Raw genomic sequence first — 26,343 nt, 5'->3', positions numbered from 1 at the left:
GGAGGAAGACAGAGTTTTAATAGACAATGTCTTAAAAACTGCTAAAAATGGGACTGTATGTAGAGTATGTGAGTAGATTTTATCATTTACTTTTCACGTTTTTTATTGGGAAAATAGTCAGGTAGAGAAGACACTGTATACCAGCTGCCCGGATGTAGCCAGTGCTGACCCCACCTGGTGCTTGTCTGTCTCATCACTTGAGGTGGACAGTTGTGAAAGTGATGAGTGACTTCCCTTTTATAAAATACATTTGTATAGATGCTTGGATCCATACAGACCTTTATATAATACTTTGTCTTTTAAAAATTCACACAAATACTAATATTCCAGAGGTGTTCTTTTATTGTTTTTTATTCCCTTCTGGTTTTCATAGTGTTGTGGCTTGTTCTGTCTGTCTGTCTGTCTGTCTATTATCCATTCTTCTCTCATATATTACACCCTGACTTCAGTTTCCCCCTCCACTCCTGTCAGTCTCTCTCTCCCACCTCCATCTAATGTTGGTCTCTGCATCTACTCCCATCATTTGCTGGATGAAGCCTCTCTGATGACAGTTATTCTGGGCTTTGGTCTACAAGTATAGCAGAGTATCCTTAGGACTTATTTCATTATTTTGTTAATTTTTTTAGCCAGTCGTGTTTCCTTTTATCCTTGGTCTTTGGGCCGTGTACCCTCTGGCTCCTGGCCCTCCAGGTAGTATCAGGCATGGGCTCCCTCTTGTGTGTGGGCCTCCTAGGATGTGTTTCAGTTGGTATTGACACTTTTATCTCGCTGATTAGCGTGGGCGTGGTAGCACACCTTTGATAATGCAGTGATTCCATGTTCCATAAATTACTGTAGTTTCACAAAATTTATGCTGGTTAGATTTGAGAAGACAATTGAGCTGTCTGTTTTTTAATTTTATTTTTAGGAAATCCTTGCACGAGGAATTCTTCTTCCATTAATAAATCAACTCAGTGATCCTGATTATATTAATCAATATGTCATATGGATGGTAAGTACCTCTTAAAATTGTGACTTGTCTTTGAAACAGGTTTTTAGCAGTAAAAATGTAGTTTGGAGATCAGAGTGATCAATCAACAGAATATTAAAGAAATGAAGCTATCTAGTCTCTACATTTCTAGTATCTTCTTTAGTATTATGGCATTACTATTGCTATTTTAGTGGCCACTGTAAAAATTGTAATGAATCACATCAACGAATGCATCCAGCAGTGTCTCACCCTCTCATATCCAGTGTGAGCCTGGCCAGCAGGAGGATCTCAGCTGTGAACTCTAGTCCTGTGTGTTTATTTATCTGGACATAGATAATTCACCCTGTAGTGCAAATTAGACTTTTTATGTCATAATTTCTTTAAAAAAAAACCTAAGGAAAAATAAAACTCGAGTACCCACCACAAATGTAGCATTTTTAATGATCTTTAGTTTTTATAATTCTAAATATCACTTTGTCTTTATTTTATTCTGAACAGTTTCCTATAGTATTTGTATGATTTTCAAGATTTATGGACATAATTGACATCAAGCTCACTGAACCTTTGCTTATCATAAAATAGGTTTTACTGTACGATTCCAGGATATTTCCATTTCCTCTAAAGTGTTCGACAGTTTTTAGTAGTTTTAAAGATGAGTGGTTGGAAAAATAAGTTTGTCTTTTTGCTCTGCTTGTTTCTGATGAGAAGCAAGCGTCAGGGTACGACTGTGTCTGCTGTTGTGGTTCTGGTGAGAAGCAAGCGTCAGGGTACGGCTGTGTCTGCTGTTGTGGTTCTGGACTTTCTGATGAGAAGCAAGCGTCAGGGTACGGCTGTGTCTGCTGTTGTGGTTCTGGACTTTCTGATGAGAAGCAAGCGTCAGGGTACGGCTGTGTCTGCTGTTGTGGTTCTGGACTTTCTGATGAGAAGCAAGCGTCAGGGTACGGCTGTGTCTGCTGTTGTGGTTCTGGACTTTCTGATGAGAAGCAAGCGTCAGGGTACGGCTGTGTCTGCTGTTGTGGTTCTGGACTTTCTGATGAGAAGCAAGCATCAGGGTACGAGTGTGTCTGCTGTTGTGGTTCTGGACTTTCTGATGAGAAGCAAGCGTCAGGGTACGGCTGTGTCTGCTGTTGTGGTTCTGGACTTTCTGATGAGAAGCAAGCGTCAGGGTACGGCTGTGTCTGCTGTTGTGGTTCTGGACTTTCTGATGAGAAGCAAGCGTCAGGGTACGGCTGTGTCTGTTGTTGTGGTTCTGGACTTCCTGATGAGAAGCAAGCGTCAGGGTACGGCTGTGTCTGCTGTTGTGGTTCTGGACTTTCTGATGAGAACGACAGGCGGCACAGGTGCTCTGCTGCTTTCGTGTGGCTGTGCCTAGTCGGGACTATTGCTTAGTCTGTAAATGCCCCGTCGTTCACCGACTGATAGCATAGCCTGATTATGTCTAATATAGTTTTATTCTCCCTTCCTCTCCAGTAGCTGCTGAGTGTGCTGTGGTGAGAGCGTCTGCCCTCATCACAAGGTCATGGTGCTCATTTTGTCTCTGCGCTTACTCTGCCTTGTAGTCTTTGTGGCTTTCCCATCGCTTGCACTCCACACAACACTGTCTTGGTGTTGTGTGGGACACTTTTCCTGGGAGCCGCAGCGCGCACTCGTCTACTGCAGAATTACACCAAAGGAGCCAGTGAGTCTCTATGGGACTGCTAGTAGGGGAGTGGGCAAAAGGTTACTGTTACAGGGAACGGGACGTTTAAAAGCCAGTGCAGAACAGAATAGGCCACCCCAACATGGTTGATGGCTTAAAAAAAACTGCAGATCTTAGAGGCAGCTCAGCAAGTCTATGAGAAACCTCTTGGTCTGGGCTAGTCTGTGTTTTTCTTCCTCATCCAGCAGTCAGTGCCTGCTCCATAGAGCTGGAGAGAGGGTTTAGAGAACCGTCCAAGACACAGCCTTCCCAGGCATGAGACTGACTTACCTTCTCAGGAGGAAATGCCATACCACACTTAGTTATCACACTGCGTCTTTTGCTGTTGTGAGTTTGCCAGCTCTGTGACAGCTTCCCTTTTCAGTTCATACTCGTTCTCTGCCCTTCCCATGCAGCCTCGTGGTCGTGACTCTCATCTCTCTGTCAGTGACTTGTAAATCACATATTTGCCTTGATTTTCCTGAATAATGCCTTAAAGCATACTCAGTGTTAACACTGGGACACTTAATGGCTCCCTGACCCTCTCTTGTGGTCTGTCTCTTGTCTTGCTTTGCAGTAGCTTGAGCGTCACTGTCCTTCAGGCCATAGCTTACAGCAGCCCTTGTGGCTTCTTCCCCACTCTCCTCTGATTTGTCAGCCTTCGGTACTCTTCGTGACAAACACATTTTAACCTTAAGACTCTGCACAAAGAACATTATCATACCTTTCTTACCAGAGCCCCCACTACTCCTGCTGCATGTGTTACCTGCGCCTTCTCCTTTTCTTCTCTACTTATTGCCTGCGTTTGGTGTTTATACAGCAGCGTAGTATATTGTCTCTAGTCCTATTCTGTTTAAGCCTAGTGACTTAATTTCCTTCAGAGCCAGAACTGGAACCCTTGTAACACTATGGAATTCCTACCCCATCCCTGCTGCTCACCCTCTGCTCTTGAGGCCTTCCCTTTTCACCTCCACCCACCTTGATTTCCTTGCTGTCAGCACTCTTTCTGAGCACGACTCTGTGCTCTTCAGTTTGTAGTATGTTTAGCTTAATCATTTTTGTTAATGGTATGTGACCCATTTTAATGTAAGTGCTTGAATGTACTGCTTTTCCTTTTGGTACAGTCCTTTTTTTTTTTTTTTGTGGTGCCTGACCTATGGTTTCATTCAGTGCTGAACTTTTCTCCTAAGAAGTAATCCTCTCCTACCTGTCCTTTAAAACTCTATTTTCAGATCCGTGATTCAAATTGCAACTATGAGGCCTTTATGAACATTATTAAATTAAGTGACAATATTGGAGAGTTAGAAGCAGTCAGAGATAAGGCGGCAGAGGAACTACAGTACCTTAGATCTTTAGATACAGCTGGTGATGGTAAGTGATTCACTCTGAACAGGGTTCTCTTCAAGGACTATCAGATCCTTAATAACAATTTTAATTTATGTAATGGAATCGTCAACTTCTAGTTTTAAAGCTCAAATTCAGTCTTCCTTCCTGTACTAACATGTTCTTAGAGTGAACGTGAAGATGATGTTATTGCAGTTGTCCCTAAAGATAATAGGTATGGTTTATTTGAAAGAAAATGATTTTATGAAAAGTTTCACATTGTTTTTTTATTGAAGCAAAATTGCTTTATTGATTATTTTGTAAATAATAAGTGTGTGTTAAGTACTTTTGAAATATCACAACCATTTTTAGCTCCTAATGATTTTTTTCTTTCAGATATTAACACTATTAAAAATCAAATAAATAGCTTATTATTTGTAAAGAAAGTATGTGACTCAAGAATACAGCGGTTACAGTCAGGCAAAGTAAGTATAAAATACTTTTGAAATAATGCCTAGTTGTAAATAAAACCCCAGTCTGTGGCAAAAAGTCACAGTAGGACTTAAAACGTGTGGGTATGTGCATACACATGCTCAAGGCCATGTACAGACTAGAGGTGCCTTCCGTGGTTGCTTTCTACATTACTGTGAACCTGGAGCTCACCTGCCGCTGAGCTCTGAGAAACCCTTGTATGTATGCTCCCACCCAGTGTTTGGGTTGCAGATACAAGTCTGTGTCCAGCCTTGTCATGTGAGTCCTGGGGATCTGAACTAAGGTCCTGGAGCTTGCCCCCCAAAGAAATAGCTTCATATGCTAGAGCACAGTTGATACTTTGTAAAGCAGTTCAGGAAGGTTGATTACAGCACTGCCTGAAAGTGCTCCTGGCCTGGGGATGGATATCTGTGGAGCCATGGACCTGGAGGTCTGTCCTAAGTGATAGAAAGTGAAGTTTAGATGATGAGAAGGTGACGCTGATAACTGTCCTAAAAGCACCAGATATTGACCATGACTGTTAGAAGCAACAGAGGTTTAATTTGTGGGACTGCTGATGAGCTTATCGAGAGTGATGTGGTAGTATGTGTAGCATCAGCACCGCACTGCCAACATGTAATGTGAACATCGTCCTGCCAGGTATGGTGCAGCATGCTATGTTGCTCTGCTGCTAGCCACGGTGTCGCTGGAGGGGGCTGGAGACGAGCGCGGAAGGCATGTGTCTTCTATCCTCTGCTGCTCTGATAAACACTCATCAGGAACAGTTTGAGGAAGGAAAGACTCTGACTTTCACTTCCAGGTCGCAGTCCACAATGAAGAGAAGGCAGGGCAGGGACTGGAGCAGAAGTCACAAACGAATACTGCCCCCTGACTTGCTCCTTGGCTCGCTCTGCTAGTTCCTTACACAGCGCAGACTCAACTCCCTAGTGATGGTGCTGCCTACAGTGGGCCGGGCCCTGCCACGTGCATCATCAGTTATGACAGTTGCCAGCCTTTCTGGTGTTTGTTTTCTTCGTCTGTACAAGCAGGTGTGATAGTACCCAGCAGGATTGCTGTATGCAACACAGTGCCTGATGCCAGATGTTACTGACATTTTTAACCTTTTCTCTAAAGTTCTCTTTGTAGGTAGCCATCTTGTTCTATTGCTTTGACTATGTACTTCACTATTTATATAATTTGAAAAGAAAATTTCTTTATCAGTAGCAGAGGTTTTATTCTGTTAAAAGCAGCATTGCTCTTTGGAAATGGTTTTTCTATGGGATAAATGCTAATGGAAGTTAAAGTAACGAGTAGTGACGAGTAGTGACTAGTGCTACTGTAGGTGGCGGTGAGCTCAGGGTCAGCGTGGGTCCTTTCTCAAGCTAGGTAGAGAGCAGCCACGGAAGTAACCTCTCACCTCCACATGGAAATGAAAAGCCTTCAAACATACTCTTGGCTTTATCTCCTGAGGTGCTTGTTGTACACTGAATGTGTGGAAATAGAGAATACATGAAAATACAGTGATAAAGGATATTTTATATTGGGGACAATTAACGCTTATTACATTTTAAGTGATTATTTGATAACTATTTCTTAAAATGAGTGGTGATTTAGACTCTCTCAACAGAGTATTTTATTGGGAACCAACATACATGCAAAGGGGAGTGTTTGTCACATTTAGATAGACTGTTCCATTGCCCTTATATTTCTATAAACATCCGACCCTAATGACTGAAGATCCGTTTGTGTCTGTAGGAAATAAATACTGTGAAGCTGGCAGCAAATTTTGGCAAACTTTGTACAGTCCCTCTGGACAGCATTCTTGTAGACAATGTTGCACTACAATTTTTTATGGGTAGGTAAAACTTTATTTAAATAATATAGACATTAATTCTTTTGGTTTTAAATTTGTGGTATAATACAAGTAACCCAAAAACTCTAAAATATGATACTTTTAAGTGTATATAGTCCAGTGATATTTAATATCCTGCCATCTCTCTAAAGTGATTCTTCTGTTATCAATTTTGAAAGAGATCAGCTTCCATTCTTAGCACATCCCCAGGTGTCTTCCATGTTACAGCATATGTCAGAATTTTCCTCCTTTCTCAGGGTGTCACATACATACACACACGTGAGCTCACCTCCCCTGCCCCTCAGTACCTTTTGTATATCCATTTATCCTCATGGGAATGTTGGGTTGCTTTCATTGTTCTTCTAGTGAGTGTGAGTTTGTAATGTATGTATGCAGAAGCAGCCTTTTGAGATTCTTCTTTACGTTCTTTCACGTATGTAACAGTATGTGGAAGTAGTCAGTCATAATTGTCTTGTTCGTTCATTGACGAGCCACTATACTTATTTTTCAGAGATTGTACCATTTTACATTTTAGCCAGTTTATCCTTCCCAGATCTTTATCCTGGCTTTCAGAATTTTCTTTTTTTTTTATTATCAAAACGAACTATTTTTTTTTCATTTTACATACCAATCCCACTTCCCGCTCCTTCCCCTCCTCCCATTCATTCCCTTCACCTTTCTCCCCCTCCCCACCCCATCCACTCCTCAGAGAAGGTAAAGCACATTGCCATCCCTACTATATCTAGGCAGAGCAAGGTATCTATCCAAAGAGAATGGGTTTCCAAAAAGCCAGTAAAGTAGTAGGGATAAATCCTGGTGCCATTGCCAGTGGCCCTCAGTCTGCCTCAGCCATCAGCTTTCACCCCAGAATTTTCCTTTCAGAGTTCCATCAGACAGACCCTGCCAGTTCTTCATGGTGGAGTTGTCTCTTTATTCCGCTATCTTGCTTGAAGTTTAACAATTTAGAATATTAATGAATTTGAATGGTTATTATTACTCTTTCTTTCGAGCCTGGGTTTCTCTGTGTAACAGTCCTGGCTGTTCTGGAACTAGCTCCGTAGAACAGGCCGGCCCTGAATTCATACATATTATTTTGTTAATATGACATTAAAATTATTATTATTATTATTATTATTATTATTATTTAAATTTTCGAGACAGGGTTTCTTCGTAGCTTTTTGGTTCCTGTCCTGGAACTAGCTCTTGTAGACCAGGCTGGCCTCGAACTCACAGAGATCCGCCTGCCTCTGCCTCCCGAGTGCTGGGATTAAAAGCATGCGCCACCACTGCCCGGCCATTAAAATTATTTTTATCTGGTAAACATAACCAGCATATGTGAACCTTTGAATCATTATTTGTGTGATCAAAGTCTATGTGGTTTCATACAACGTTAATTTTAATATACCTAGAAAATTACATGTTATTACTAATCTTTATTCAGAATAAATAAATGTTGATGAAGTAGTTACTTATATAAAATCTTAACATAGCAAGTTCAGTAGGAATTTTATCCTCAAAACATCCCATTTATGCCCATATTCAGAAGGATTAGGTGGGAAAAGACCTTAAGTTGCAGGCCAGCCTGAACGGCTAGCAAGATTCTATCTCAAAAACAAATACAAAAAGCTTTCCTGTTTCCTGTGTAATTGTTATTTAGCTTAACCAATTTATAGTTACTTTTTGACATTAGAGATTTTCTAAACTTTTTGTTTTTACTTGTTTCTTCTCTTTTGAGATTAATATAATTCCATCATTTTCTCCTTCTAAATCCTCTCATATATCCCACCTTGCTCTCTTTCAAATTAGTGATCTCTGTTTGCATTAATTATTGTTCTGCACGATCTGCATATACATATATATTCCTTGACACATGCATGCACGCTGTTCGTCCTGTGTGGTTACTCAGGTTTGTTTTCAGGGCTGACCGTTTAGCATTAGACGACCCCGGAGAGACTGTCTCCCGACCTCAGCTTTCCTCAGTAGGGTTCACTGGGTGCTCGTGGACTTTTTCTGGTCCACTTAGAGTTTGGATATTTGAAACTACAACCCTTCTTATTTTCAAACAGTAATATGAACCTAAAGTATGACGTTAATAACTGTTGCTATGCTTTGTTTGGTAGATTACATGCAGCAAACTGGAGGTCAGGCACATCTCTTCTTCTGGATGACAGTAGAAGGCTACCGGGTTACAGCTCAGCAGCAGCTAGAGGTTTTATCAAGTCATCAGAGAGATGGGAAACAGCAGACCAACCAAACCAAAGGTCTGCTAAGAGCAGCTGCTGTTGGAATCTATGAACAGTATTTGTCTGAGAAGGTAAGCGTTTATTGTGGTCACTGTTTCTGTCTTAGGCAGTATCATTCATAATACTCAGTGTGGTCCTTACTGTGTTGGGCATGATGGCTTCAGTGACCCCACCTTGGTTAACCCTAAGGATAGCCTTCCTGTGCATTTGGATTCTCATTGTTTAGGAGAGGAATCCAGTTTTATAAAATCAAATTAGGATGTCCAAGTTCATGGAAGTCGAGACTGGTAGTTCCTTCAGATTCAGGGCCATGCTAGACAGAAGTCAGCAGGACAGAGGAGACTGCAGACAAGTTGTCTGGCTTGCACAGGCCTTCAGCTCAGTCCCAGCACCATTTGAAAAGAAAGGTCAGGTTTTGTATTTCTGCAGCTGTCGCATATGTTTTGAAATGAACAGTCTAGTAAAAGGTTTATCTTTAAGATTTATTTTCTTCCCATATCACATTGGGACTTTGCCTCCAACATTGGTCACTAAAGTAGATTTAGGATAATGGTAGTCTTTTAGTAGACATTCGGAAGGGTTATCTGGTGTCAAATTAGTCATGTCATACCTACCTAACTACTGATGGCTTGACTGATTTAACTCCTGTGCATAGTGTATCCTGTGTGCCCAACACTGTATAACTATGTCTTAAGTAAATCTTTGTTAATCCTTAATAGTGATTTTGAATAACCTTCGGTAGAATTATCTCCATTTTTTCCAGTTCTGGAGTAATGTATAGAACAAATTTGCTCAATAAAAATCAAGAACAAATCTGTCTGCCAATGCTAGCAAGATGACTCAGCGGGTGAGAGCACTCACTGGCTGTTCTTCAGAAGGTTTGGGCCGATCCCCAGCACCCACAGGGCAGCTCACAATTGTCTGGAACTCCCATTCCAGGTGTACAGCACCCTCTCCTGAACTCTGTGGGCACTAGGAGTACATATAATACACAAAAGAAATACTTAGACACATAATTAAGCAAGTCTTAAAAAGTTCTTTGTTAGTCTTTTGCAACATACAGGATGAACAAAGCACTGCAGCTCTATTTTAGCTTTCTCAAATACTCAGTGCCATTGTAAAGCTTCTTGTCTGCTGACTACTTTAAGCGATGCGATCCTGTTATTAACTCCTCTTATCTCCTGTGTATATTTAAGAATTACAAAGATCATTATATTTTTCTCTGTTAGGCATCTCCAAGAGTTATTGTTGATGACTATTTAGTAGCAAAATTAGCAGATACTTTGAATCATGAAGATCCAACTCCAGAAATCTTTGATGACATTCAAAGAAAGGTATTCATATCTCACGTTTCTTGAAAAAGTATTTCTGTGTACATACAAGTTGTTTGTTTTTTTTTTTTGTTTTTTTTTTTTAGGTAGAATAGTTACTAGAAAGGTACTAGAGTTGTAAAAACTCTTAGCTACAGCAATATAAATGACTATTTTATTTCTTTGAATGACCATTTAGAAAAATCCTTATTTTGGGTTGCTTTGTTTAATATGAAGTAAGAGCCAGATACTTGTCTAAGAATTCAGTAAATAGATACCTGTATATAAAAAAGCATGCCTCAAAAATTCATCTTAATATGTCTTCATATATGTATTTGTTTGTTTCTTAGAAAGCACTACTTTCCATAGCATAAAAATGTCATAATATCACATAACTTTTATTAAGGTAGGAACCTTTTAGTCGCTGGAGGGTTCAGAATATCATAGTAGTTATTAAACTATCTTATTGTTGACACCTTTTAAGTTATGATATATTATAGAAAAATAGTGTAGCCGTGTGATACTTTATGTAGCAAAATCGTTAATTAATATGTATTAAGTTTTGAATACCTCAATTATTTCAACAGGTATATGAATTGATGCTGCGGGATGAAAGATTTTATCCTTCCTTCAGGCAGAATGCACTCTATGTGCGGATGTTAGCTGAGCTTGACATGTTAAAAGATCCTAGTTTCAGAGGATCAGACGATGGGGATGGAGGTAAGGTGGTAGCAAGTGAGTGTGTGTGAGTGTGTGTGTGTGTTTGTGTGTCTCAGTATGCATTCTAATTACCAAAAGAGTGACCTTTTAAACATGATAAAAAGTTGTTTTTAAACCCAAATGTAAACTGTACTATATTTTAAAGCTTATAAGGGAATATGAGAATAAGAATTTTTTTTTTAACATGGATCATCCAAAATATTTTTCTGATGATTTCCCTTTTGTACTCAGTAACCGTGAGGACCAAGTGAGGAGAGCGGGCGCTCTGAAGCTGCCCACTGTAAAGCCATGTGCAATGTGAGCTGTTTGCTTCCTCTCCGTGTCTAGAGCTCACACATTGTGGGTGCCTTCTTTCAACCTAGAAAACCCCCATCCATTTCTCCAGCTGCTTACTTCTTTTCAAACGCTGATCCTGAGAGTTGCCAGCGTGTTGTAGTGATGTGCATGTGTAAGCGCAGGGTGTGCTTAGGTCGGTACGTGGTTCTATGGCTTACTCCTTATGTCAGATAGTTTGTTCACTGTAAGCCTCATTTCCTCAGTTGTACTATCCTATCATCATACAGTAGTTAAGTCATCATTTTTAAACAAACTTCTCTGTGTGAAAATGTTTTATGAGTTAAAGCACACACATAAAGGCTGTAAATCCTTGTTTTGGTGGACCATGAGGCCTTTGGACATGAGTTCCTAGGTCCAGTGGTTGTTTTACTGTGATTACATTTGGAAACTTTGTTAAGGAGCAATTAGCTATCTAAGATTTGAATGGCTTTCTACTATGTTCTGAATAAATAAGCAATGTAAAGATAAAGGAAATTGGAAAATGTAGAACTGATTACATCTTTTGATTATGACCACTTACTTGTGCATAGACTTTTGGACACGACGATTCCGTGCATTAGTCCACTGGAGTGCTCAAGCTATGAGTGTGTAGCTAAGGGAGGGAGAGGAGGAGTGGAGCTGTACAGTTTATCTGTCTTTCTTTGCTGCTGGAAAATGGTAGCTCTTCTGTGAAGTTTGAGAAAGCAGTCTGTCAGCTCACCGTGCTAAAATAACTATTGTAAAGTCTTTACTATTAATTTCATCCATTTGAAAATTATCTTAGTAATTTTAAAGTGGGTTTGTTGTGTAACTCGGAATGGAACAAGATAAATTGAGTTATGATCAAGTTACCTTAGGTGCTATATGACTGAAGATACTAATAGAGCTTATATGTTCTATGTGGGTAGAATTGGCATGTTGTTTTAACTCACTTTCTACCCAGTCAGTCCAAACCGTGTACTTATTGTCAACATAAATTATAGGTGAGAGGCTGGAGAGATGGCTCAGTGGTTAAGAGCATTGCCTACTCTTCCAAAGGTCCTGAGTTCAATTCCCAGCAACCACATGGTGGCTCACAACCATCTGTAAAGAGGTTTGGCGCCCTCTTCTGGCCTTCAGGCATACAGACAGAATATTGTATACATAATAAATAAATAAATATTAAAAAAAATTAGGTTAAGACTGTGAACACATTTCTCTCATGCATCAGTTGTTGATTGACTCCAGATTAAATCACTAATTGTAGTTTGTAATTATATAGTGTGTGTGTTTGTGTGTGCACACACATGTGTGTGTGTCATACATATGTGCATATGTCACACCTGTGGATGTCAGGAGTATTGCTTGCAGGTCAGTTCTCTCCTTTCAGCTGTTGTTCTGGGTTTCTAATTTAGCCGTGGCAGCCATCACTCTTCATCTTCTAAGCCATCTGCTTGCCCATGTTTATGTGTGTGTCTTTTTAGGATAATGCTTCAGTGCTTTCTGATACCTTCATATCTTAACTGATAGATTTTTATACTCAGATATAATTTTGAAAGCCAGTTTTAAAATTATAAAATTTTTAAATTATAAAATTGTGTAATCTGCACCATGATTTTAAATGGCTGTCAGCTTTATTGTCTTCTAGCCATGGATTTCAGCTCCTTGGCCTCACATTCTCAGTTGAGCTCCTACCTCTTACATCTCTGTATACTGTTCCATAGTTTGGAAACCTTTCTTTAGTGACAAGACAGAAGAGATTGCCACGCCACAGAAGGGACAGGAAACAGTCGGTATATTTATTTACTTTAGGAATCATCTGATTATAAACCAAGAATATTTCTAGATGAAATTTCCCATTTTTATTTTTTGTGATCAGAGTTCTGGGGAGCTAAGAAATGTTCTTTGTTTAACAAGTTATTGAGGGTAGAAGGCGATAGCAGCTACTCCTCTTAGAACTGCACAAGTAGTGTTGTCTATTTGAAGATTCATCTAACTAATCAAATTTATACATTTACTAAGACCTGGAAAAGGTATATTAACTTTAAATTGTATATGAGTAATGTTTTACCATAGCAGAGACACCATAACTGAAAGTTTAATTTGCTTAGATACATAGTAAAACCCAAAGGGAAAGAAAACATCATTGTTCGTCATTAGTGTTAATAGTTGCTACTTAATTGCCAATGTTTACTTACATTTTTTTGTTTTTATTCTAACACTTGCATTTTCCCCCAAATAGGCATACAAAGTTGTGAGTCTTGGCATTTTTGTGATCACTTTTCTCCTGTTTGTTTCCGTCTCTGTCTCTGTCTCTATAAGCACACATCATCAAGCCTAGCTATATACTTCCAACATTCATTACAAAATTATTTTCTCATCATGATTGCTTAACTAAATGGCATTATATGCAATGATTTCATCAACTAGACTACAATGTTTTTTGCTGAATTTATGATGAAACAATGGACAATTAGATATTTTAAAAACCTGTGTGTTTGTATCTCACACTGAAGACTGATACTATTGATATATTTTTAATCCCCAGAGTCAGAAGTCAGAAATAATTCTGCAGTTACCTAATGTGCTTCGCTCTAGGTTCTTGCCTGGAAACGGAGTCACTCGCATTGCATTAAACAGCACGTGACACATGAGAGACGGAGTGAAAACAGTTAGTGTTGTGACCTAGTGCTCACCTGGGAGTGTGTGTGTGCCGTCGGGTGTGCAGATTCTCATTTCAGTGTTAAATTGGCATGGTAGTTGGAGAGTTAAGGGTCAGGTATTTAGCAGTGTAAAACAGCTCTGTTTTGTCTCTGCTCTTATTGAGCTGTATTACTGACCTTTAGACCTACATAAAGTAACAACTTTGAACTTTTTTGCTGTGTGTTAATCTTTATTTTTCTTTTGTAGAATCTTTTAATGGATCTCCTACAGGAAGTATAAATTTGGTAAGTACTACTTATAGGTACTGTAATGAAAATACTGTGGCAGGCTTTTGGTGCGCGTGAGAAACGTCAAGCTGCCCCACAGAGGGGAAAGACATTGTGCTTTTAAAAGAAATGCTGAGTTTGTAAGACATCCATCTGTAACTTCGAGTTTCATCTTTAAGAAATGGTGAATAGATCAAACCTGCATAGCTGCAGTTGAATTTTATAAAGGAACTGATTTCTTTATCCCAAATTGGAGGCAGGGGTATCTCTGTGATCTCAGGGCCAGCCTGGTCTACATAGTTTCATGCCAGCCAGGGCTATATAGTGAGGCCATGTCTTAAAAGAAAAGAGAAAAGGAATTATTTTTATCATTTTTAAACGGTATATTCATATATTTATTACCCTTAAAGCTTTAAATCACTTTTCTCTCACTTTCAAAAGCAATAGTGAATTGTTGAATGACTTTCAGCTTAGCTACTGTTGTGTTGCTGTAAAGGACACTGATCAAGGCAGCTCTTAGGAGAAAACGGAATTGAGGGCTTGCTTACAGCTTCAGACGGTCAATTCATATGACCATGCAGGGAAATTGTGGCATCAGACAGGCAGACACGGTACTGGAGAAGTGGCTGAGAGCATCCTCTTGATGTGCAGGCGGAGACAGACACTGTACCAGGTCGTTTTTTTTTTTTTGGGCCATCAACCAGCTCCCAAATCTATGACATTGAAACTAATTAGTTTTGAAATCTCAGCCTAGAGTTTCTGGCTAACTCTTTAAACATAATTTAACCTGTTTGTCTTTATCTACCTTTTCCCTCGAGACTTACTGCCTTCTCTTCCCTCCTGTCTACCTTACTTTCACTGTTTTTCTCATGGCTGGCTGGCAGCAGCTGCCTGGCTGACTTCCCCTGGGCGTGTTCCTCTCTTTCCCTAATTCTCTTCTCTCTGGAGCCTAGATTTCTCTTCCTATTTATGCTGCCTGCCAGCCCTGCTTATACCTCTCCTGCCTAGCTATTGGCCATTCAACTTTTTATTAGACCAATAGGTGGCTTAGGCTGGCTAGATGAAACAAATGCAACACATCTTTACATAGTTAAACACACATCCTTACATTGTTAAACAAATGCACTGTAAACAAATGTAACACACCTTTACACAGGTAAAGTAATATTCTGCAGCATGAACAAATGTCATCTTTACACAGTAAAGTATTCCAAAACAAGAGACTGGGCCTGGGGTGGTCTTGGGAAACCTCAAAGCTCACCCAGGTGACAGACTTTCTCCAATAAGACTACACTTGCTACTCCTTCCCAAACAGCTCACCAACTGGGAGCTAAGCATGTAAACACGTGTACCCATGGAGGACATTCTCATTCAGGCTGCCACATATGTATAGAGTGTGCATCAAAACAATTCAAATTCTTACAAAAAGGGTTTTGTAGTCAGAATTTTCTATCAATTATACCTTATTTAAGAGAATTAAGAATGATAGTTTTTAGCATATAAATTCCCTGGCCATAACTGGTTGTATCTTCCATAGGGAATATAGTCTTTCTCCTGTATATCTGCTCTTGCCATTGGATGACGTGTGTCCTGGAGCACTGTTAGCACTGTTAGGAAGAGAGTCTAGTGCTCTGTGAAATGCTCAGCTCATAGTGTAGAGGTGAAGGATGACTTTTACTCCTGCATTTCTTTCTTTTTTTTCTTTTAAATTTTCTAATAAGTTCAGAGGTTTATTGTGACTTGTTTAGAGATCTATTGGAACTATACTGTTCCTTATTTGGAAATAACTTCATTGAGTAAATGTTTTTTTCAACATAGAGTATAACTTGCAAAACAGCTGAATCAAAGCAGCCATAGGCATGCCAGATTCTTTATAACTTCTAAAATGCTTTATAAATGTTTCACTTGTTATATTTCAGAGTGTCATAACGAAAAAGAATTGTTTTTAGAGCATTCAGTGTTAGCAATAATTTACATCATATACCTATAAACTTTGCAAACCTTGGAAACTTTTCTCAGTTTGAAATTTTCTAATATTCATATTTATATTGTTTATACAAATGTTTAAGCAGTAATAAAATGTGATATTCTTTTTCTTCATGTCTGAAGTAAGTGCTTTTAGGTTTCTCTCTGTGGTTTTGGAGCCTGTCCTGGAACTCACTCTGTAGATCAGGCTGGCCTTGAACTAACAGAGATCCACCTGCCTCTGCCTCCCAAGTGCTGGGATTAAAGGCGTGTACCACCACCACTCAACCAAAAATTTTTAGATTTATTTATTTATCATGTATACAGTGTTCTGCTGTTATACATGCCTGCAGGCCAGAAGAGGGCACCAGACCTCATTATAGATGATTGTGAACCACCCTGTGGTTACTGTGAATTAAACTCAGGACCTCTAGAAGAGCAGCCAGTGCTCTTAACCTCTGAGCCATCTTTAGCTCATACATCTTTTAAATTTAGGCTTTTCTGTAGCTGGAGTCACTCATATTTGCTTTATGATATGAATCAAATTTTAGTGTCTAGCTAAATTTAAAAAATAGAATTATGAACTAAACGTAGTTGTTGATTGTAATATACTGAGCAGCGAAAGCACTTAATGCTTTGACTGTTGACATATGACCGTTGAGATCAGCAGGTGCATGACTGCTGCCACCTCCACCAGAGACGGTGGTGCGCTTGTGTTTGCTGAGCTAACAAAGTTTGTAGTTCTAGCTGGGCACAGTGGCATCTGCAGACTGTGTCAGCCTGGACAGCAGTCCGTAAAAGCAGTGAAGAGGGAGTAAAAATATTCAAGTCTAAATTTTTGTTTTTTGTTTTTTGGTTTTCTTTTTTGGTTTGTTTTTTTTTTTCGAGACGGTTTCTCTGTGGTTTTTGGAGCCTGTCCTGGAACTAGCTCTTGTAGACCAGGCTGGTCTCGAACTCACAGAGATCCGCCTGCCTCTGCCTCCCAAGTGCTGGCATTTTAAAGGCGTGCGCCACCACCGCCCGGCTCGAAGTCTAAATTTTGCCATAACATAAAATTAGAAAACAAACGAACAAGTGAGCCATTTTCTTTTCCGTGCAAGATGTTTAAGAATGTTAGCTCAGGGATTACTATATAAACTGATGATCTTAGGGTGATATTAATGCGCTTGTTTTAAAATCACAATTTTCTTTTCCCAAACAGTACTTTTTCCAAATTAGATGTGACTCTGGAGTTAATACTGTTTTACCATTTAGAATTTCATAGTCTAGTTGTTATTTACTTATGTATGATAATTGCAACAACATTTAGGAGGGTTTATCATTTTGTCATATATGTAATATAAAAGAGGATTGTTATGCTTTATTTTTGAAAAATTATTTTGTGAATTTCTGTGCTGTTACTGAAAGAATGTATAGTTTATAAATTACAGGTAGATATTGAATATGTAAAATAATTTATTGATTGTGCAATTTCTGTTTAGAAAACATTGTAGTGTGAGCCACAGGAACACTTAAAGCATATGTGTTTCACGTCTTTCCTAAATATTTTCACTTTTTCTGTGCCCTAACAAAGGTGGAACTGTTACTAATGCATAAATCTTATTAGAGAGTAGCTGCAGAGGGGTTTTTGTTGGAGCCAGATGGCAAAGTGCATGCTCCACTGCTAAGTACCAAGTCCTGTGCCCCAAAGGAAAGACAGTGTTGGGATAAGCCCCTGTGCAGAAGCAGGTGGAGAACAGCGGTGTCCGAGCAGTGGGGGCATCAAGGGAGGACCTTGCAGGCAGGGTCTTCAGAGAGCAGCTTCAGGTTGCCTGGTTTTGTTGTCTCTGTGTGTCCTGTCTGCCTTGGATATGTTTGTGTGGGGATGCATATGTATGTGACCAAGTGATTTAAAATATGAGCTTCCTAGTTTAATAGTTAAATTAATTGTTGATCAATCAGTAATGATTTTGTTTGTAGCATTATAAACTTTACTAACAAAAGTCTTAGTCTGGGTCTACATCCATTTGCTAAGTAGTCACAATGGCTAATTATTATAATAGTTTTCTAAATACTTTACATATGTTCTCAATCTCACATACCCTGTGAGGCAGGTGTCTTTACCCTCCTTTTGTGTGAGGTAAAATAAGTTAACTGATTATTTCTCAGTTAATGAAAATGCTAAGGAATGTATCTGTCTGAAGTGTATTTCACCATTAAGAATTCTTATTATAAAGAGTTCTAATTTTTAATTTTCTTCCTTTATATTGTCTATAATTGAAACTAAGTTACTGTATGTAGATAAGTAATGAAGAGACTATTGTGATATGTTAAGTTGTTTTTTTTTAGTTTCTTTTTTATTTTGTTTAATACTGGGTCTTGGGTGTGGCTCTGGCAGGCCTCAGATTCAAGGCTGCAGCCTTAGTCTCCCCATTGCAGGAGCACAGGAGCTTAGCTAGCTCCTGTCTAGCTCACTCAGAGAAAGGCAGAGTCTGCTAGTCTTGGTGTGTGGCCGTGCACATGGTGTGAAGCACACGCGAGGAGGTAGCGATGGTAGACCTTTGATACAGAATGCCTCATACTTCTCCTGTAAAGCTTATTCCCTGATTTTTTTTCCAGTCTTTGGATGACCTTTCAAACATGCCCTCTGACGATTCTGGCCAGCTTCATGCCTACATTTCCGACACTGGTAAGAGGCCTTGTGCTGCTCCCACTAAAGACGGGTGATTGTACAGCCCTGTTACCTGCACATTTAGGATTGCGTTCAGCTTGTTTTGAGATCTTGTTTTCTGATTTTTTTTTTTAAGACAAATTGATTAAGTCCTGTGATGTTTGGTTGCTTGTGTATTTGGATGTTTTTCTTCTCTCAGGTTGCCACATTTGAAAATGCTTACTTTCTAAGCATTTTATCGTTTAAAGTAAATTCCAGAGCCAGTCTTTTCCTCTTTGTACTTGAGTCTTGCTGACAGTCCCTTTCCTAATTCCCACTTCTTTCTCACAGAGCTCTTGGGTCTGTATTTGCTTTCATGCACTCAGGAGTTGGCAGAGATAGTTGGGACAGGTGGATTTTGTGCACGTTTCTCATGGAACCTCGCAGATGCTCTCGTGGGTTGAGCAGCCTAAGACCTTGCGATAGGTAGTCTTACATGGTGCTGATGGTGTTTTCATGGCGGTTTCTCCCCAGCCTCTCACTGTCCTAGAGTGTAGGAGTGAGTGATTTTCTATACTTGATGAATTATACAGAGATTCATGTCTCAATTAAATTTCATTTAATTTACATTTGAGATTTTGAAAAGAGATTTTGACATGTAATTATAGTTTGAGACATAATGATCTGCATTTTAAAAAAATGGCTCTGTTTTCTTATACTAATGAAGCGAAGGACTCACTTCTCTTTTCTGCTAGATTTCTGGAACAAGTTATCAGTCAGTGGATCCTTCACTTTTTACGTGTAGTGAATACACACTTTACTTTCTTTGGGGATATCACTAGAGAACACATTGTCAATTAAAGTGAAGGTCTGGTTATTTTTCCTTTTAACTTTTAAAGCACTTGTCCCACCTTTTTCTTCCATAAATTTTTAAAGAATTAGAGAAAGTCTTCATGTTCTCGCTTGGCTTGTCTTCTAATTTATGGATGTCTTTTCGTGTAATAGGCATTTTTATTTCTTAGAAATACTAAATTTTATGTCTAGAAGAGAACATTTGTGCCCATGTCTTTAGTGTTAATATTTTTCTTTTTAGGCAGTTCTAAGTTTCTTGTTGTTTTATCAGTTGCTTATTTTTAACAATATATCCTTTAAATGCATGAAAGCATAAAGCAAAACGTTTTTAGTAAATTGCTTTTTCCCTCATTCAAACATACAGAACTTCTGGGGAAGTAGTATCATATTGTGGGATTAAGAGCACAGCTCTTGACCAGTTGCCGGGCTCAGACTTCATTCTGTAGCTCCAGTTAGAGGAGCTCCTCTGAGGTCTCTGCTAGAATTTCTTGTCCTGTCAAGTGGAACCTTGGTAGAAATGCCTGTCTCATAGGATAGCTATGTGGGTGTATCTAACTACTGGTAATGGCTTATGTGTGACAGGCATCATTTTTGGGTGCTTATTTATCTATTTTTCCAACTGGACACTGATCTATGATCTCATGACCTTAGCATAAAACTACAGTTCAGCGCCTTGCTGCTCTAGTGTCTTGCTACATGTTCACTGTCTCTTCTGATCTTTGGTGTCTCCTTGTTCTCACTAATTCATAGTTGGTTGTAGTGAGCTGCCTGATTGGCTTCTACGCTATCTTTTTCAAATAGCCCTTGAGCACAATTGATAAAGCCAATCCTTGATTGTTCTGGCCACTGTGTTTTAAAAAGCCAAATCTTTAGCTTGATGAAAAAGTCATTTATTATCTGATATGCCTAAGTCTGTAAGAGCAAGTTGACGGTATAATGTGAGCATTGTATATTGCTAAAATGTGTATGTAGAATGTGATGACCAGAGTATTTCTGTTACTAATATTATCATCAGTATAATTATCATTGGCCAAATAAAATATATTGATAATATATGTAAAGGTAAGGAAAGACAATTTTAAGTAGGAAGCGCACATTTTAGCATGAGGCTTTATGTATATTTTGCAATATAGATACCTACTTCTATGTTTTTAAAATAATTAAGAAATAATTAAGAAGGTATATAGAACTCCTTTGTGAGATGATTTGAAAGACAGCAAAACATTTAGTCAGCTCTAAAACCTCTCTTTCATTTTTTTCACAATGGATCATTGTAATCTATCCTTATATCAGTCTTAGAGTTTTGGTTAGTATGATAGCCTAAACTGCCACAATGCCTTCCACATATGTCAATGTTGTAAAACTAGTTGAAGAAGTGTACAGGTACCATGGCCACGAGGAGAAACAAGCCCTTGGGAGTGAAGAAGCAGTGGTGCCCAGCCAGACTCCCAGTAGCATAAAGACCATGGTCCTGATTTGGATGACCTTTCTATGCCCTCAGTTTAGGACAGCAGAACTGTGTCCTTCACTCAGTGGCGTAGAGGACAGATTGATGAGATACAAGAACTAGGAGGACTTAGTTTAGATTCATGTATGAAAACTGAGAAATGGAAAGTCGTAGTCGGGAATGCTATCTGATAGTCCTCCAAAGCAGAGCGCCAGTTATGTGCCACCACGAGTGTCTGCATCTCATTGTCCTTGTCATCACATACCCCAGCATCTCAGTCCAGAGAGAGTCAGTGTAGCTGGCCTTCAGAAGTCTCCAGATAGCACAGTACCCACAGATGCTCTGTTCTCCTACATGAAATCATAGAGTGTTCACGTGTGACCCCATATATTTTGACCATCTCTAGATTGGAAACCCAGTACAATGAAGTGCTATATAAACAACTGATGTACCGTAGTGGCTAGAGAATAAGAACAAAGATAAAAAAGTCTGTATGTACCAGTACAAGCACGTTTAAATTGAAGTATACAGAAGGCCAGCTGTAAAAATCACTTAGAGTGGCAACAGCTTTCCTTATGCCTTCTTTCATAAGTGGATTTCAGAAAGCAGCTCCAAGCCAGGCAATGGTGGCGCACGCCTTTAATCCCAGCACTCGGGAGGCAGAGGCAGGCGGATCTCTGTGAGTTCGAGACCAGCCTGGTCTACAGAGCTAATTCCAGGACAGGCTCCAAAGCCACAGAGAAACCCTGTCTCGAAAACAGCAAAAAAAAAAAAAAAAAAAAAAAAAAAAAAAAAAAAACCAAAACCAGAAGGCAGCTCCAGGAGGAAACAGGAGCCACAGTAAGGAAAGTCATGTTCTTGGAAAATCAGAAATGACAATCTTAGTAGTGTGTAGATATGTTGAAAATATTCAGGAGAATAAATCCTAAGGTAAGCATGAAAAGAAGAACCAAGGAGAGAACGTAAAATAAGAAATACAGTGGCTAAAACTGAGATGGATGTCCAGTTAAGAACTTGAGTAGAGGGACCAAACTTCCATGTTGGCTGCCACATGTGGCAATGTTATGAAAACGGTGGAAAGAAGTGTGCAGGTGCCATGGGCCATGAGGAAAAAGGATGGCTCAGTCGGTAAAGTGTTTTCCACAGAAGCATGAGGGCGGTCACTTAGAGCCCCAGCATCCTGTCAAACCGTAGCAGTACAGCGTGCTCTTGGAAACCTTGCAGAGCTGCTGGAGAAAGGAGTATCCGTGGGGCCTGCTGGTCAGCTAGGTTAGTCAGTTCTGTGAACAGCTCCAGTGAGAGACTGAGGTTGGTCATTAGCTTCTCCATGAATGCACACACATGCTTGCACTACTGCAGGTATGTACACACTAGATACACACGAGAGGCACTGAAGCTTTGGAGACTCAGAGCAGTGGTTCTCAACCCGTGAGTCAGGACTCTTTTGGGTGTTGCATATCAGACATCCTGTATATCATATGTTTACAGTATGATTCATAATAGCATCAAAATTAGTTATGAAGTAGCAACGAAGCAGTGTTGTGGTTGGGGGTCAGCACATGATGAGGAACTGTATTAAAGGGTTGCAGCATAGGAAGTGGAGAACCTTACTGAGCTAGAGTCAAACAGTAAGTTTAGAAAGAGAAGAGCTTGATTTAGTACAAAGTAGAACAGGCTCACTGACTTATATGGTATATGGAAAGTCAGTGGGATGAGGGCTTATTTATTTATTGCTTGCTGCTGTTGCCAACTTTCTAGAACAAACTCATTTGTGAGTTGGTGAATGTAATTGGTAGTTCTAAAGAAAGAACTACCAGGAGATGAGCCTTACCCTTTGGCTTTTTTGTTGTTCTTTAGTTGGACAGGTTTTAGTTAACTGCAAATGAACGGTAAAGGCTATTGTTATGTTTCCAGGGTTCCTGGTGTATGAAGTTTAGGAGACCCCACTGCTTCAACTCTGAGTAGTACAGTGGACAGTGGCAACATTCTTAATAATGACTAAAAGCTCTCGGGAAGAGCTGCAGTGGCCGCTGGCATCACTAGACTTTACCTTGTCTTATGTTGTAGTTGTTAGAAGACCGTGAACTTGTGAGCACAGAGCACTGGAATCTGTTTTATCCTCTGATGGCATTCTTTCATCTGTCATTTCAAATTCTTCATTTCATGGTGTCTTTTTTGTTTGTTTTTGTTCTTCATCTTCCTCCTTTTTGTGTCTTTTGTTTCTCTTCATTTTGTTTGAAATGACTAGTATATGCTGACTATGACCCATATGCTGTGGCAGGCGTTTGTAATGATCATGGCAAGACATACGCGCTGTACGCCATCACTGTACACCGGCGCAACCTAAACACCGAGGAGATGTGGAAAACCTACCGGCGTTACAGTGACTTCCATGACTTCCACATGAGAATCACTGAGCAGGTAATGAGGTTTGTAAAGCCTGTGGCCTTTATACTGTTTGTTGGTTCAGCTTTGGATCTACATTTCTCTAAGAATGTTCACATTGTATAAAGTTAATGAGAGAAAATAAGGTACTGATATTTTATATAATTGGTATAATTGGTGGCATGGTTTTAAGCAGTGAACCACTAAATCAGATGTAGAAACTTGAACCGGACTCACTCATTGCGAAGTAACAACAAAGCACCATGGTCTTGAAACTGGAAGAGTTTGGACATGGATGGAGGCAAGGGGGATCTCTGCAGATGTGGTGGTTTGCAGAGGGGAAGAAGACTGCTAAGACCATCTGAACACCGTGGTGGGTTTCAGAGGCATAACTTAAAGCTACAGTTACTTTGAATAGTACTTGCACCCAACAATGTTGCTGAAACCTGGGCACTTTGCTTAAGTTACTTTGAACCACACTCTAAAATGAACCTGACATTAACCAAATACTGTTTTAAGTTCTTACTAAATTTAATCTTGTTTTGTGGAAGTAACTATAAAGACTTAATGTTGAATGAAAAGAAACTGTTTCTCTTGATTATTTTTGAAAAGCTATTTTTTCTTCTTAGAACAATACCAAATGAGAGATGGAATAAGTAATGTGTGGAGCTATTTTCCCTGTTGAAAGTCTTTGATTGATCTAAATATTAGTTATATAAGTAGTATCAAGTCAATAAAATTAAGATAATGCCTAATTGAATTTTGATAACATTGTACTGTAGAAATAAGAAATAAGAAATATATTTGAAAAAATATGGTTGGTACCATGATAGTCTCATTACAATATTTAGTAGATAGAGTAGGATAAACTAAGAGCTTTGACATTAAAAACAAGAGGTTGTTGATCAACTTCTCTATTGGTAATAGGACTGTTTTTAATGCAATAAGTAATTATCTTTGTGCATGTCTTTTCATTTATATTTTTCTGTGTTAATAGATCTTTTATAAAGGACTCTCCAACTCCTGTTGGAGAAAAGCTGTTTACTTCTTATGTATCAGATCATTGTCTAGAAGCAGGCAGCTCACATAGCTCTTCATGCACTTGAACTACTTAGCAGTGCATAAAAACTTAATGACCGAAAGCAGTTTCACTTAGTGTGCATTGGTGGGAGTTTGGTTTATAGGACATTTTTTCTGTGGACAGATAGTTGTAATTTTTCTCTTAGCACAAGTAAGTAGTCCTTAAAAGTGAAATGATTTTAAAATTGGTTTCATTTTGTTTAATTTAATGAATAATATTTTTTTCTCAGTATAAGTAAATGAACTATCATTTTCTTTAAAGACCTTAATAAATAGTCTTTATGAACAGGTCGATAAAAATTAAAAATTTAATGTTATATGCATTTTAAAATGACTAGAACTGTCCATTCATTTATTTTTGAAAGATTTATTAAGATTGTTTTATATGCCCGACTCTTCCCAATTCCAGGGAAGCAGTGAAGCCGACAGGCAGCGTCGTTGCTCCAGGAGTATACAGTGCTGTAGACAGCGTCATGTCTGCATGGGTGCACAAACACTGCTGCCAGTGATGTTATTAAAGATTTGTTTTACAACTGAATAAGGGAGTTATGTGTTTGAGAATTAACACGTTTTGACTTTTTAAAATATAACTTCAAACCTGCTTCAACAAATTTTTAGTGGTGTATTAAGAATCTAGACCCAATGTGTTTAATGTTCAAAGATGAAGTCTTTGAGCTTAGAGTGTCTATGATTTATATTTAGTATAGCAGTTCTTTATAGAAGACATTCTAATTTAATATGTGTCAGTTTTTACTTGTTTGGACATTTTTCTACTTTTCAAAATAATCCTGTATGTGTTTATAGCTTATATAAAATTTATTGCCTTTTCTCATGACAGTAATATAGAATGCTGATGTCCAGGCAGATAACTTAGAAAGGACTGTGTCCTTAAAACATAGACTTTCTGTTTTGTGATGTTAAGTACTGCTGTTGTTTGTTACCATTTTAAAGTTTATGGAAAAATTGTTATTTTAATGACTGCTGGCATTTCTGTTCATAAATCACATGCTGGAAATCATTCTACAAGCTGGATGCCTGAGGTCCAGGGTTGACAGGTTTGTTTTCTGAGGTTTCCAGGTTGTCTCAGACAAGGCCATGGCCTCTCCCAGTGTGTGTGCTGTCCTCCCCTGAGGATGGCAGAGTCAGCTTTACTTACCACTTAGTGATTAACTTAGTGACCTCACGAAAGGCCTGGTCTTGAACGTATGATTATGTGCGGGGTCCAGAGCCAAGGCCTTCAGCATGTGAACTTGGGGGAACGGTTCAGACCCTTGCACTTTGGTAAGAAAGGAAGCCAAGTGGGTAATTTAGAGTCATATACATAAGTAATATTTAGGAGGTTGTCTATCTTTTAAAATAGCATAGGATGTTCACTTCCACAATGTAATTTAAAAAAAGGGGAGGGGTATTGATGCACCAGACAGCCTGTTTCACATGTTATTTTTTATGAAGACTTATTCTTCTGACTTATTTATAACCAGATTTGTGAGTTATCATTACTGCACTGTACTTTTAACTTATTGTCCCTATCCGTTTGTTTCTTCTTGATAATGACGGAGGCAAAGGAATTATTTTGCATATATAGTGTGCAGTGAACAGCTCATGTTCTCTCTCCAAACAGCCATTAAATATTTCGCTGTCAGTTTGTCAGAATCTTCCAGCTTGAGATGCAAATGATTCTGAACCTCATTCTCTCTCCCTTTCTCTGATCTGCAGTAGGAATCAGTTTTCTTTATTGAAATAATGTAGTTTTTAAAAAGGATGGTTTTAAAAACTTTGCTTACTTCAGTGTATTTAATATGGAAAGAGGGAAGGGACTGCCTGAAGCTTCAGGTCCTGCTCTTAGACCATGTTAACAAGCACTGTACTAAGAGCTTGTGCTTGAGAAGGTGCAGCAGATTGCTGTCATGGACCACGAAGATGCACCCAAATGTTAAGTCTGTAGCAGCTAGGCTGCTGGATTGCTTTTTCATAGTGTAATCCGTGGTGAGGAAAATTTATTAATGCTTATTATAGTTGTATACAAAACTGTAATATGGTTGCTGCCTGTACTTAATAATTTGTCTTTTCTGCTTTTTAAAGAAATATATTACAGTGATTATTTTATTATCATTAATATTAGATTAGTTTTTATGAGATTAACAAGCCATAATGTCATAACTTTGGTTTTAAATTTTAAATCTTTAATACTCTG

At 38.9% G+C, this 26,343-nt stretch overlaps 1 protein-coding gene across 3 annotated transcripts in view; it reads left to right on the top strand.

The window, feature by feature from the left end:
* The window catches only part of Snx13 (sorting nexin 13), a 94,627-nt gene that overhangs the window by 53,164 nt on the left and 15,120 nt on the right, over positions 1-26,343 (top strand). For 2 of the 3 annotated variants that reach the window (XM_075948400.1, XM_075948402.1), the window contains exons 9-18: positions 908-991; positions 3,881-4,019; positions 4,368-4,456; positions 6,198-6,297; positions 8,415-8,608; positions 9,767-9,871; positions 10,435-10,567; positions 13,772-13,809; positions 18,355-18,424; positions 22,933-23,105. In XM_075948400.1, the coding sequence (XP_075804515.1) occupies positions 908-991; positions 3,881-4,019; positions 4,368-4,456; positions 6,198-6,297; positions 8,415-8,608; positions 9,767-9,871; positions 10,435-10,567; positions 13,772-13,809; positions 18,355-18,424; positions 22,933-23,105 (1,125 nt within the window). The remainder of the gene's footprint in view (positions 1-907; positions 992-3,880; positions 4,020-4,367; positions 4,457-6,197; positions 6,298-8,414; positions 8,609-9,766; positions 9,872-10,434; positions 10,568-13,771; positions 13,810-18,354; positions 18,425-22,932; positions 23,106-26,343) is intronic. The other variant, XM_075948401.1, reaches the window with a different exon arrangement.

This window comes from Microtus pennsylvanicus, chromosome 14, assembly GCF_037038515.1.
Source record: "Microtus pennsylvanicus isolate mMicPen1 chromosome 14, mMicPen1.hap1, whole genome shotgun sequence".
Lineage (NCBI taxonomy): Eukaryota > Metazoa > Chordata > Mammalia > Rodentia > Cricetidae > Microtus > Microtus pennsylvanicus.
This window is presented reverse-complemented; position numbering and strand designations above follow the sequence as displayed.